General features: G+C 39.2%; 1 protein-coding gene across 8 annotated transcripts in view; it reads left to right on the top strand.

Annotated features, from left to right (window-relative positions):
• BRCA1 (BRCA1 DNA repair associated) overlaps positions 1–14,560 on the top strand; it is a 55,015-nt gene that overhangs the window by 28,501 nt on the left and 11,954 nt on the right. For all 8 annotated transcript variants that reach the window (XM_019500302.2, XM_019500307.2, XM_019500313.2 and 5 more), the window contains 6 exons: positions 1,931–2,124; positions 2,654–2,988; positions 7,191–7,278; positions 9,258–9,335; positions 9,954–9,994; positions 11,178–11,261. In XM_019500302.2, the coding sequence (XP_019355847.1) occupies positions 1,931–2,124; positions 2,654–2,988; positions 7,191–7,278; positions 9,258–9,335; positions 9,954–9,994; positions 11,178–11,261 (820 nt within the window). The remainder of the gene's footprint in view (positions 1–1,930; positions 2,125–2,653; positions 2,989–7,190; positions 7,279–9,257; positions 9,336–9,953; positions 9,995–11,177; positions 11,262–14,560) is intronic.

Here is a 14,560-nt window from a genome sequence, read left to right as displayed (position 1 = left end):
TGGGAAAATTAGCCTTGTGAAACAAATGTCATGTTTGAATAAAAATGTGATTTGAGATTCTACCTCTAACCAAAATCTTTTAGTTTTTTCTATTTTGTGGTGGTGAGGGTGGGAGTTGAGGGAGGTGTCTTTCTGCTTAGATTTTATGTAGCTTGTTCTGTCATCCCATGACAGTTAGCTGTTAGGTGTAGCCTGTTCTGCAGACCAGAAGCAACGTTCTCCTCAGTCAGTCTGTGTACATCTCTTGATTCTTGCCTTGCACTTTGAGGCAGAAGATGTTTCTGTGGTCTGTGCTTGTACAGCACCTAGCAGAGCGGGGCCTGGTCCACAATTGTGACTCCAAGACACTATGTCACTGGAAAAAAAATGGACATACTACCTCTTTTGGAGTTGGAAATTAGCTGCATTGAACATAACTATATAAGAAATCTGCACTTATAAAATATTGGGCGGGGTTGCTTTTATTCTGGCCAGTGAAATAGTGGCTTTTTTCTGTCTGCTAAAATCATTCTGCAGTTTTGATGGGCCACTACTTTAACTAGTTTAGCACCAGTGGTAAAATCTGAGCACTGCTTAAATCAACTGTTGACTTCAGTGCAGGGGGGTCGGGGGGGTTCATGATTTTATCATAAGTGTACTACTTCACAGAAGGAAAACTCGTTTTGTTACACAGCATTCCTGCTGTGCTGTGTCTTCAAGTTGTTCAGGACCAAGGACAGTAGTAAAAATGGAGGTGCTGGTTTAAAAATGTTCAATGAAGAGTGGGTGGACCAGTAGGAGAACACTGTACAAATAAGCAAAGAGTAAACCTCAAGGAATGTAGGGAATAGTTTGGGATGATCTAAGAAATTTCTCCCAGCAACAAGATCTCTTGGACCAGAATAACAAAACCCCATCACCAGGATCCCTTAAAATTGGACTATATAAAATACTAGAAAATAAACTGTGGGGAGAGTTTGCATGGTCCTTTGGAGCTGGACCTGTAAGTCTTTTCCAGCAATAATTTTTTTTATGCATTTAAAAAAAAAAAGCATCTAATTTTTGTAATAATATGTAAGCATAGTAAAGATTAACCTAATTAGTGATAAGGAATTGGGTTTGTTTTCCCGAGAAAAGAGAAGCCTATAGAGGGAACCTAACAGCTTTCCAAGATGTTAAAAAAGAGAAAAAATGTAAAGAGGATTCTGATCAATGACCACTGAGGGAAAGGCAAAAGAAATCAGCATAATTTTAACAAGGATTATTTAGGTTGGATATTAAATCAGTCTTTTTAATTATAAAATTAGTGGAGTATTAGAATAGGCTAGTTAAAGAGGCTTTGGAATCCCCCTCATTTGAGATTAAGAACTGATTAAACAAACATCTGTCATGGATGTTGTAGGTATATTTAATTCTTCTTTGAAGGGAAGAGTTAGTTACCTTTATTTAAGTGCTGTTTTTATGGTCACTTGTGTTTTTTTTCCTGCATGTGTCAGTCAGAAGACATTTGGGAGATCAATCTTGCCCTTGAAGAATTAGTTGGAGGAAGCAGAGTGGATATAAATTGGTCCAGTGGAATCAGAGAAGATTTTTGTGTTGAGTGACCCAGGTTCTAGTGAAGTTTGAGAGCTAGGGGGATGAAAGACTAGAATTAACATTCTAGTTTCAGAGACCAAATAATGCAGTGAAACACTGCTAATATGCCATTAAGAGCAATCTTAATAGCATTTATCACTCGGGGTCAATTTGAGAAAATTTGCCTGACAGTTTGGCATATTGACATACGCAGTCTTTTATATGTTCAGATATGTTGTTGTTCTGCCTTCATAGCAGTTTTGTTGCTAATCATTCCTGAACATATAATTTCACTATTGTTATACAAAGGGTCTGATCACTAAAGAAAGAATTGAGTGCATAAATAATTCATAATTATTTTTTTTCTTACTTTGAGGTCTTCAGCTTCACTTCTTTCCACCTCTAAATCTCACTTATTGAATAAGGAAGCTCGGCAACATAGCTTTCCAAAGACTCTTGCACTGGAACCCAACACTCCTTCTCAAGAAGGAAAGTCCCAACAAGGTGATGTGGCACTGCTGCTAGTACAAGAGGCAGAGGAACAGTGTAATCAGTACAGGAAAGAACCAGGTAACATTTCAGACAGCACAAACCCATCATATGAAATTGACTGGAATTTGTTGGTACTATGGAAGGGATTGCCATAGTACCACTAATGTAGTTTATATATCAATAAGAAAAGAGCTGAAAAGTCTTATTAATAAAATATATAGTTAACTTTTTGAAACGTAGTCTATGAATTCTTTTCTCTTGAAAGGTACTGCTTGCCATGAGGAATTGGTTAAGCACTCTAAGGTACTAATGATTCTTAATGTTTTGGTCTCAAATTGACATTTCCCAAGAATATTATGAAATTTATTCTACAAGGTTTAATGGATGTTTCCAGTACCTTTTTTCTTTCAATCAGGAGGATAATGATTCCTGATTATTTAATATAATGAATAAAATAGAAGTGAAGTAGTGAATAAATAAGTAGAGAAAGTGACTGTAAGCCTATAAACTTAAAAGATAAAACAACCTTTTCCAACATGACTGGAACAAGCATGAAACTAATTTAAAGACTAAGACTGGTTCAGTGACTGATTCCTCTTTCCTTCAGAAAATGCAACAGAGCAGAAGTCTGAAACAAAACTAAACAGTGCTGCTATCCTCTCCAGTCCTTGTGGAAACATGAGCAGGATTCCAAACAGCTCCCCCTTGAAGTTTCTTAAAAGGCTTTCCCAAAGCCAAACTGCAGAAGCAACAAATGGTTCTGCCATACCTTGCAATATTGATGATAGGAAGAATACTCAGGGATGTGAACTGGAGAGGAGAGTATTTGCCTCTGCACATGTTCCACACCATAGAGCTGGAAAAGAAAATGCCAAAAGCCCAGTTGTGCTCAGCAGGAAAAAAATGTCAATTGTAGCATCGGGTCTCAACCAGCATGAATTTGTAAGTGTATTTCATTTTCTTTTGTTGGTCCCCTTCTAATAAATGCATACTGACCCCTGTGTCCTAAGAACATTTTTAACCTCTACATGAAGCAATCTATACATTTGAATTATAGATTAAATGTTCTAGTATTATCAGTATTAAAGTTACATATAACCTAATTTGTCAGTGTTAAGGACTTTGGATACTGGTTGATAGAAATTACACTGTTAATACTGTTTAGAGTTTTTAAATGGCTAGGAATGGCATCTTCATCAGCAGGTAGAATAGTGCACTGTTCCTGAGTAAAGGAGAGTGCATCTGTACAAACCTATACAATAATGTAATGCTTATGCACATAACTACTTTTACATTTGAGAAGATATGCTGTTCAAGTTATGCAAGCTGATAGCAGGAGGTAGAGCCAGGCACAATGCATAAAACAATGAGTAACTGTGCCCTTCCCTCCCTGTCTTAGTGTAACTCTGGCCTCACTATACCCCTGGTATTCTAGACCTGCCCTCTGCTCTCACCTGCCCATCATCAGAGCTCTTTAAAATATTTCATTTCTAAACTACAGAAGTCCTTGCTACTTGTATACATTTCATAAGTTCAGGCTGTCCAGCTTCTAAGTAGCCAGGGAATGAATGTTGCGTGAGCTGCTTTGGTGGGGGCAGCATACCCATGGGCTGCATTAGGATGAGCTATGAGTCTCCTCACTGCTTTACTGTGCTCATGGCAGTGCTCTACCGTTGCACTGTGTACCCCCAAGCTGATCCTCAGCTCCCTGCACCACACTGCATTGCCCCATCCCTTGGAACAGCCACAGAAAGTGGAAGCCAGAGGAGGGAGGGGGAGCCCAGAAACTCTGGCTGTTGTCTCCAGAGTTATGGGCATACTGGTGGCTAGTCAGGGGCCTGGGGGCTGCAGCTTAACCCATTGGCCTGCAGGCTGCCAGTTGAACAGACTTAAGTAATTTCTAAAACTGGAGCCTAAGTACATGTTTAAGTTCTATAGGCTTCAGTGGGACTGAAGTGCATGCTTAAAATGTAAGCAAGTCCTGATAAGAATGCTTTCCTGAACTGGGTCTTGATCAGTTCTGCTCCAAGCTTGTTAAACCACAATGAATTTATAATGTAGGTAAGTCCCACTTGAAATTAGAATGTGGTCTACAGCTGGTTATAAAGATTTTGATTTCTTGCACTGCAAAGAGTTTTAAGCTAATGTGTCACTTGTCATGTGCTTTGTAGCTGCTTAATTAAAATAACTTAGCAAATATATTTTTGTTTTAAAAAGGCTGACTGCAGTATGATGTCCAATAGTGCCTGTTAGAATGCGTTTCTCCACAGAGAGTACCATGTGATGGTTGCAACTTCTGCTATGAACTGGTGGTGGTAGTGTTGGTCAGTTTGTGCTTTCAGTCCTTTCTCCTTCAGTTAACTTGGCTTGGGGTATAATCTCATGAGCCTGAGTAATCTGTATCCTCTTCATGATCTTCATTTTTAGGACACAGTGGTCTGATCTAAGCTTTCCTTTGGCCTTGCACAGTACCTTCAATTAGTGTATCTGGAAGAAAAAGTTTATGTTTTTGTATTGGCTGTTTTCCAGCTGCCACTCAGAAATATAGAATTATAGAAGAGTAGGGCTGGAAGCGATCTCCATAGGTCATCATCTAGTCCAATCTGTTACCTGAGGCAGGATCATCTGTATCCAAACCACCCTATACAAATCCATTGTCTAATATCTTTAGCAAAACTACAGAGTCAACCCAGGTGCAACACAAGACATAACACCCTAAATTGCCACAGGTTAAGCAGGGGGGCCATGGCGGCCAACATCCTGCTTTTGTCAAGGTTGTTAATATATGCTCAAGAGACCCCAGGAAGAGGGTCACACCCCATGCTACAGAGGAAGACTAAAATCCCCACAGTTCAAAACAATCTGACCATGGGGTACAATTCCTTCCTGATGCCAAATATGACAATTGGTCTGACCATGAGCAGAGGGGTAGACCTGCTCTCCAGGATTTTCTGGCAGAAGCACTGGCGCACCCCAATCAAAATCCGCAGCCTTGGCTGCAGCCGACACCCAGTACCTCTGAGGAAGAACTCCAGCCTTATCCGTGACCAACATTCAAAATTTTAGTGGGGTGGAGGGAGATCCCAGAAGCCAGTAGCATTCATGAGGGGAGGGGAAGGATTTCTTCCTGGTCCCTGCTGATGACTAGCAAAAGTCCTGAAAAATGGGATTACTAGACACCTTCCACAGTAGAGAGTTACCTTTTATACCTAAACATGGGGATTGCAAATACATGATTCTATGTCTTGTACCCTGCGGATCGATTCAGAAATCCCTGTTCAACCCGTATGTACCTTCCATAAATTTATATACAAAAAACTAGAACTCTTGGTTCCAAAATTATACCTTTTATTAGACCAACTGGAAAATGGCAAGAAAATTGTCCTTTTCTGCAAGCTTTCAGGATCAAAGTCCCTTTGTCAGGCTCTGAGGAAAGCGTAGATGGTACAACATGGTAAAAAGTCCCCATAGGTAGGAAATAAGCTTCGTTTTTGCACAAAGGGAACTGAAGATGGAAGGCTGTCCCTCTGGGTCCATGAGAGTATTCTATAAATTCCATAAATTTATGCAGCTAGGTCTTAGTGATTTGGATTCTTGAGAGTGGATGGGATTATTTGATAAACTATTTTATCAACATGAAAATACTGTTTTTGGTGTTTTTTGCTGATAAACCCTTGTTATCAAGAAACATTAATTATTTATCAACCAGTTACAACTGATGATGATACTAAAGCAAGGGTGTTGATCTTCCCCTGGTCTCCTGGGCCAGAACCAAATGTGATAGGGTGAGGGTGCCACAGGGGTTAACAAAGCTATCACTTCCTACTCCCCCTCACCACCACTCTTGACATCTTCAGTAGGTCTCTGCTTCTGAATTCCTGGCCCCTCTAGGGCCCCATGTGGGCCAAATGGCATGGCTCTATAGGCTGAAAGTTTGACATCTCTGAGATATAGAGAAATAATGTATCTGGCTAACTTCTTCTGTTAGCTAGTTACTTCTTAATTTTTTTTTTTTTTTTTTTTTACTGCAATGAACATGCTTTTCACAATCCTTCTTCGTAAGCAGTCTATAATGGAAAGTAATATCACTGACCTTTTACATCTTAACTTCCTGTTTTGTAGTCACCAGAAATTTGGTTTTTGTTTTTTGGGGGGGTTGGGGTGTTTTTTCTGGTTTGTTTGTTTTTAATACCTCAGTTGCTGTAAACTTTTCAATGGTGGTGTTCATTCAGAGACCGATTCAAACCGAATCGGTATAGCATAGTGTATTTACCCATATACCACAAGCACCATTTCCCCCTTCCCCCACCCCCACCCCAAAAGCAGCCTTCCAAAATTGTGCCTGTTGTAAGCAGAGAAGCTGACTTTTCCTCCTTCAGTAGAGCAAACATAGAAACACTGTGCTTTAATACCTGTCAACATGGCTGGTATTTGTCTTTGGCCCAGCAAGCAAGCATGGTGTCCTTCTCATAGCTTTAGCTTTTGGCTAAGCACTAGGAGAAATTGAGCTGGCTTAGGGCAAATGTGCTGCTGCATGCACTCTGTAGTATCTTGATGAGGCTTGTGGTACAGAAAAAGACTTTATTATTTACAGGAACTTACAGAAAGAATTACTTAGAGTAAAGAAATAACACTTCTGCCCTAGCCTTGTTGCCGTCCTGCCACACTAGGAAGTTCCTGTTGCCTCACACAAACTGTCTCCTGGGATGCCACACTTCTTGGATACTGTGTTTCCAGGAGGGCTGACTATCACACAATTGACCATAACTCTGGAAAAATCAATTTCTTCATTCCGCCTTCCCAAAAACAAGGTGCTGGTTTTACTTGGAGGTTTGTAATATGTAAGGAAATACAGTGTTGCTTCACTTTGATCTATTTATGGTAGTGAGATTTTTCTTTTAAAGGCAAAATTAACCTAGTTTTTTAAATAATGGTTGAATTTCTGGATCTGACATACAATGTTTGCATTTGTTTTTTTTTGTTTAAGAGTAATCTCTCATATGTCCTTCAACTAGTGCATGTTTTAATTCTTCAGCTGTGTTGGAGACCAAATATTTATAATATGAAAAACTCCTGTTCAAAGTCAGATACCTAAGGCTTTGATTAAATCAATTATTTCTAATTCAGTATTTTCTTGTTTTCAGTTACTGGTGCAGAAGTTTGCCTGGAAAACCCAGAGCACTTTATCTAATCAAATCACTGAAGGAACAACCCATGTCATAATGAAAACAGGTGTGTTGGGATTGCTATGAACAAACCATGCATTTAATGCCGTACACAATGCTTACTCCAGGCTAAGTGAAAATGCTTGCTCCAGGCTAAGTCATTCGGCATGATGAAGTTTAAGACATGGGATTTATGACCTACTACTCTATTCTGTTTCAGTGGTTGTTTTTGTTAGGCCCAGAAACACATAAACCCATCTGTGTCTTATTCCAATATATGGAGTCCAGATGAATTGGCATTGCATTTACTTGTTTATAAGGTTTCATTGATATGATTTTGATTTTAACACCCTATTAAGATGAGCAATGGATGTCACTTTTCAGGCTTGCTGACTGCAGTTTAGAAAAGGTGTCAGTAGCAGAATGACAAAGGATAACTCAAAACCAGCCAGAGGAAGAGCCTTGTTTCTCTTTGTGAATGCTTGTGCCCTGAAGGAAACTGCAGTATGTGTTTTTGAGAGAGAGAGCCTCAGGCTTTGGAATGTCACTTAAATTCATTCTCAAAAAAAGTCTGTAGTTTATATAAAAAAACAAGAATTAATTCTAGGAAAGAATGCATGTAGCTAATACTTCATAAGAACAAAATAACAGCATAACTGGCAACCTGGTTCAGGCATACTTTCTAGAACAGATTAACTTTAGAAAACAACTATATGAGGGGTTTTCACCTTTTTTTTAGTTGCAACTGAAACTGTCTTGTGTACTTACTATATTTTGTTGTACACTGTAAAACCTCAAATAAAAATAACACCATATTTTTGGTAGGGAGAATGAGAAAACAGAATTTTTTCCAGAGGCATGGCTAAATCCTGACCACAGGGCTGAATCCCAATTTTTAGTTGCTGTTCAGGCATAAGCCAAAATGTTAACCTTTTTGCTGCCACTGCCTAATTGGCAACCAAAAATGACTGACGATTTGGCAGCAACTGTGAAAGGGTTAAAACTGTGACTGGAGACTATACTTTGTTCCCCTGTGTCTGCCTCCCCCCATGTAGCTGTTGTACTATCCCTGTGCTTCAATTTTAGTGCAAAAAATGAGCTCTTCTGCTTAAGATACAACCTAATTTTAGAGCACTGATTTTGGGGGGAAAGATGTATTTGATCGTAAATACGGCAGTAGGACCTTATGAATCTCTTTATTAGAGACTTGAAGAAACAAAAACTTAAGTACACAGAACAGCTTCAAATTTTCCAAATGTAAATTAAATTCTTAAAATGTTTAGCATATTATTAACTGGGAAGTATAAAAACCTCTCTGTTCAGAACTTTTATTATACTCAAAATTAAAATTGCTTGGCAGAGGTGAGGTTTAAGCTCCTTGCTAAATCTACTAGCAGCTGTTAAACAAAAAAGCTTTACATATTAAAATGTATTTTATGGGCTGCTGCAGGCAGTTAATCTGTATTTATAAGCCACCCTGAGTCTTTCTTTGGGAAAGGGCAGCATATAAATCTAATAAATAAAAAATTCAGAATCTAGTTAGTTATACTAAATAACTCTGTTTATCTTGCTTTGCCAAAACATTTTGAGGTGCTTAAAGATCAGATGTGACTTCTCACATTGGCTTTCCTGTCCCTTTATATTAGGAAGGCAGGGGGAGGAAATCTTTGTCACTTTAGTGTAGTTTTTTTTCCTTCTCCTTAAGAAACTTAGTGGGACAACTACAGTTGGAGAACCTGAAGAGTTAACATATGCCACTTGCGTGCAAACATGGTGTTGTATTTTTGGCAACTCTTCAGGCCTTTCCTTGTCTCTCTGTTCAATATTTAAAATGGGCTGGATGGCATGAGGTAGTCAGCATACCAACCTAAAAGGATGTGACTATACACAGTCACATCCTTTTAGGTTGGGACACTGATACTTATGTATCTCAGTTATGGGATATTGTGTGTCTCCTATGGGCTAGTGTTTCAAAGTCACTTTATGTAGAGTCAATATGAGAATGAATATTAGAGTGAACTCTATATATTTTTATTTAATCTGCAGATATGGATCTAGTGTGTGAGCGTACACTAAAGTACTTTTTGGGCATCGCAGGAAGAAAATGGGTGGTTAGCTATCAGTGTAAGTATACTTTCCTCTGAAGCTCCATGCTTTCCCCCTGTCCCCTCCCTCTTCTTCCCCCTGCCCCATGCTTCTTGACACTGTACGATTAACATTTCATGTGTCATGCATGAAATTTTTATGCATTTACATGGAAATCTGTAAGGCTCAATATTTACATGTAATTCTACAAAATAACAGGCTAACACATTAGCCTATGATACTTTGCAGAGTTCCATGCAAGTATTGAGCCTTAATACTTGGTCTTTTTTCTTTTTAAGTACTGTACATATTGCTTCATAACTAACAATAAATGTTTAAGCCCAAAGATGCTAGCTTTTTCTTTATAATTTAAATGGAATGCAGCTCCTAAAAACCTATTAATGAGTTACTACAGAGTTAGCATTGTTTAAAAAAGAAGCACTAACCTGAAATATGCTAGAAGCACTTTCAGGCATTGAATAATATTTATATAAATCAACAAACAATTTTATTTAAATGTTGAATCGTTTGTTTTGTGCATCAGTAGATAATCTAGAGGGCTTGAGGTGGTAGCCAAATTTATCCTGTTGGTACTGAAAAGAAGGATCTGGCTGATTATAATGTGACCTGTGCCCTCTTTCACTGTTCTTTTTCTAGGGGTTATTCAATCTTTTAAGGAAAGAAGAATACTTTATGAGGTAGGTCTGGTCTCTTTAAAGAGTGAAATGCCAAAGGTATGAATCTTGCTAGTGCACAGTTGTTATAGTGCTAGGTTTATTAGTGGTATAGGTTGTAGCCGTGTTGGTCTAAGGACATAGGCAGACAAGGTACTTTGCGTGAATGTAATACTTTTATTAGACCAACTCAAATAGTTGGAAAAATTCTTCTTAGCAAGCTTTTGGATATAAATACCCTTTGTCAGGCTGAGCAAGCATCTGCAGTTTGTGTATGCTCTTCCTGGATGGAATAGACTTTCTGAATAGTCTATTTATTCCATCCATTTTCCTATGGGTAATTCTCATATTCTTTGCTTCAAGCATTTGTCCCCCAAAATTTTGGCAAATTTGGCCTACTGCAAAATTTCAGAATTCTAATGGAGAAGTGTCTTGATGTCACTATACTGTTGGATTCTCCAATCAAAAAGGAGACGCCAATATGCAAAAAGCCTTTATAAAAAAAAAAAAAATCCTTATAAATTGTTCCAGTCCCCAGAAAGACTCTGGCAGACTTTCATTTTCCATCTCTGCCCCACCATACCCTTTTGGAAGCTTCTCATATTTTAATGTCTTTGGTCAATGGTGTAGGCAATCTATTGTTTCCCGTTAGCTTTAAGCATCTTCTGCTCAGAAAAATGTGAGAGAACAGACATTGCCTCCCTCTTAATGAAAACATCTACGTCTCTCTTTAAAATTCCCTGCTGATTCTGCATAGAAATCTGATATGGTTTTATTGAAGAATAAGCAATTGATTTTAGAGACCGATACATGCCTTAAATTAACAGCAAATACAGTGCTGTCCTTGATAATCTAAATGTTAAGTGAATGCTTTAAAATGAAATAAATGATGAAAAAAATTAAGTTCTAGGTTATATACTGTTAATTTCTCTTGAATGAGTTTCCTCTACAATTTTTTTTCAGTTCGCTCTATTCTGTAAAATTTGTTTCCTTTTAAAGAAACATTGGCCTGATAAAGCCACAGGATTTTGTTTACTTTGCAAGAAAGTGTGAACTAGAGAGTAATACCTTTTAGCCAGTCTTATGTGTGCATTAATTGTAAGGTTTCAGGTTTCTGAAATCTGAGTACTCTTGCCTGCTTTGTCCCAAGTGCTGACAGAGCAGGCCTAACCCATCTCTAATTTTTGCCTTTCTGATTATCTTCCAGTCAGACTTTGAAGTGAGAGGAGATGTAATCAATGGGAGAAACCACCAAGGTCCTAAGAGAGCTAGACAGTCCCAGGCTGGAAAGGTATAAGCACATCAGCATGAAAGGCATTCATAGCTATAAAAGGTTTCCATTCTGCTTTAACTTATATTTACTGTGCCAGTTAAATAGCTGAAATACTCGTCTGATCTTTTGATGAAATCACATGTACAAAATTGAATGTGTGAAGGGTACAGGTAACTCTCTCTGCACTGCTGCTAGTAGGGCTTGCCAACACTGCAACAGAAATATTCAGTGTCTTTACATACCAAGAATGAATTACATCTTGTATAACATGGAAGTGGGCTGGGTTAATGTTCCGTTGGGAGGCAGTTCCTGGGGAGCTAGTTGCAGTATCTGTGTCTAAATAAGATTTTGTGATGATGGGATAGCCCTATAAAATGTGTAATTTTCTTGAAGGAATCGGATAGAAGGCATCTTTTGTAAATAGGGTCGTTTTGGGGGATGGAGCTTCCAACTTGGGGGAAATGGATGCTTGAATGGAAGGAAAAAGGTACAACCAACCTATAGTTGAGCTGGCACCCAGAGCAGGTCCAATACCAGCCCAGCCCTCTGTTTGATCTAACACATAGGACCACACTAGCCAGCCTGCCAGGTTCCCAGAGGTCCAGAAATCTGGCAACATGGGAATGGCAATGAATGGTACCACTGCTCCTGTGCTGCCAAATTTTTGGACCACAAGGAGCCCAGCAGGCCAGATAACAGCTCTGCAGGACAGATCTGATCAATGGGCCAGGGGTTGATTATCCTTGATTTATGCTATTTCTTATGTGAAGTCACATGGACTGTTATCACCAGTTGCCTGCCTGTGATGTCTTAACTTAATGTTTGACTTCAACATTTTCTCTAAATGATATTCTGTTCCCATTAATTAGGTTTGTTTGTTTTTAGATAGATATTAATATTCTGTGTACATGGCCCTTTTAACTAAATCGCTAGAGAAGTTTTCAATGTGATGAATCTTTAAAATATACTCCATTGTCATGATGTCTTACCACAAGTAGGAAAGAAAATGGGTTTACTCAGAACCTTTAAAGTGGTGAAACTTGGTTGGTGGTGATGGCTTTCATTCATTAGATTTTATTCTTTTTTGGGCTTGTGAAAATACTCTGTGGCCTTAAAAACTCGCAGGCATAGTTTGTTAGCATGATAGCATAGAACCACAGGGTTGGAAGGGACTTTGAGTCCTGCTTGGATGTAGGACATACTTATTCCTGTACTATCCAAGACTGTCAAGCTGCCTCTTAAACTTCCAGTGAAAGGAGATTTCTAGCACTTCCCTGGGCAGCTAGTTTCACTGTCTGACTCTTCTTTACAGTAAGGGTATGTATTTCCTGCAATTCAACCGGCTTTGCTGCAGTTTAAACCCATTGTTTACATCCTGCCTTCTGTAGTAAAGGAGAAGAGGAAGAAATACTGTTCTGTTCTTTATGGCAACTTCAGTTTCCGTTGTGTCTAAACTGACGTTGTACTTGGTTCTCTCACCCTTTCATCATATGGCTTGTGCCATCAGTTGGGATCAGTCTTCTAAATTTGGGGGAAACTTTGCCCTTTTACCTGGAACTACATAGATTTTTTCCCCTCAAGTCTCTCCATTCACCAGTATGGTACTATCCCCTCCAATTGATTTTGGGGGAAATATGCTTTTATCTGCAAATGTAAGTAACCAGTGGCCTACAGAACTAGGCCAGAGTTCTCTCTTCAACCGTGCCCTACCGTATATGAGAGGGGCAATTCAGCCTGTTGTGCCATTGTATTTGGACCATGGGGTTCACCATGGGTTGAGGAAGTTTTACAGTGACAATTAATACTACCACCACAAATCCCCAAGCCGTGTGCAGCCAGATCACGGCCCAGCCACTCCCCTTCTCTCCCGCGTGGCCAGATCAGGTCCAGTGACAGTATCTAGCCCACAGATGGGCTGGGTATCACCCACCCAGCCCATGAGGCAAAAAAGTTGAACGCCGATGTAATGGACCAGTCTAGCAAGATGCTTCAAACAGCATCTTCCTACTTTCCATTAGTAATGGTCAAACCCTTGTGCTGAGCCTAAAGATATTTTGGCTACATCTTGTTTTGTTTGTAAAGTGTCAGTCTTTCTATAGCACGTTGACACTTCTGAGAAAGCAGAAGGAGAAGAAAAATACATAAAAAGCAAGAAAGTATATGGTACGTTTATGGGGGGGGTAGTTTACTATTCAGTCTTTGAAAGCAGCCAAATTGATTTTTAAGCTCCTGTAGGAGGTGACTTAATGGGAATAGTATTTTTCTTTTTCTATTGCCTCTTTTGTCTAAGAATTTTAAAGTCATGTTTTACAAATATCTGTGAATAAAATTTCTCAGCATAACCTGCGGGGTAATGAGATCTATCTCCCCTTCCTTTTAAAGCTGAGCCACTGGCACTTGCATTTAATCATTAAATAAAATGGATGGAGAGCAGTGGGAAAATTTTCATTAAAAATGTTGCAATCACTATGGTGGAATTCAACCCTATTTCACTTTACATGCCCAACTGGCATTTAACCCACCCACATACCTGCACTTTTTTGGCACCTGCACAAAGCTATTGATCGTATGCCATATACAGTGTTGACTCAATGTCCACACAACTGCTGAGCATACTAAATAGGCTGCGCTCTGGTTGAGCAGGGTATACAGTTCCATAAGTATGTATCTGAGCATAATTCCTGAAATTCCAGGGAAGGTCTTTCCATGGCTTTTGCCCGATTGTTCAGTGGCTAGGATATTCGCCCAGGAAGCAGGAGACTGGTTCTAAGCACTTCTCACCCAGAGGTGGTTTGAATCTGCATCTCTCCAACTTCCCAATACAGTGTTTTAATTGCCAGGCTGCAGGTTAAGCATTATCGAGTTCCCTTTCCATTGTTCCTTGGAAACTGGAGTCTGGGCACTCAATGCAGGGAGTTGTATTGGGCCAGGAGCAGTTGAATAAGCTGAAGTGGATGTGGTTCATTGAAGATGGATTGTGGTCTGGAAGGGAGAGGGCCCTTGGTTCAGGTCTGGATCACTGCTCAAACTGGGCAGAAACTTTCCCATTGTTCTCTATCTGTTTTATCTAATAATTAAATGCAAGGGGCAGTGGCTCACCTTTGAAGAGGAAGCCTGTAGAATGGACTGGATAATACTATTTAGGCGCATAAAGTGAAATAAAATTCTGCCCTAGTTGTTTAACAGTGTGCAGCAGCATTTTATAGTAACATAGGATAAGAATACTGTATCAACTGAAACTGCATAAGAGTCTTAGGCAGAACATTTAATTACCTATTCTGGAAATTAGATAGAATAGCTCTTGCAGAAGATGCTAT

The sequence above is a fragment of the Alligator mississippiensis genome, chromosome 4 (genome assembly GCF_030867095.1).
Source record: "Alligator mississippiensis isolate rAllMis1 chromosome 4, rAllMis1, whole genome shotgun sequence".
Classification (NCBI taxonomy): Eukaryota; Metazoa; Chordata; order Crocodylia; family Alligatoridae; genus Alligator; species Alligator mississippiensis.
Note: the sequence above shows the minus strand (reverse complement) of the source record. Positions and strands in the feature narration are given on the sequence as shown.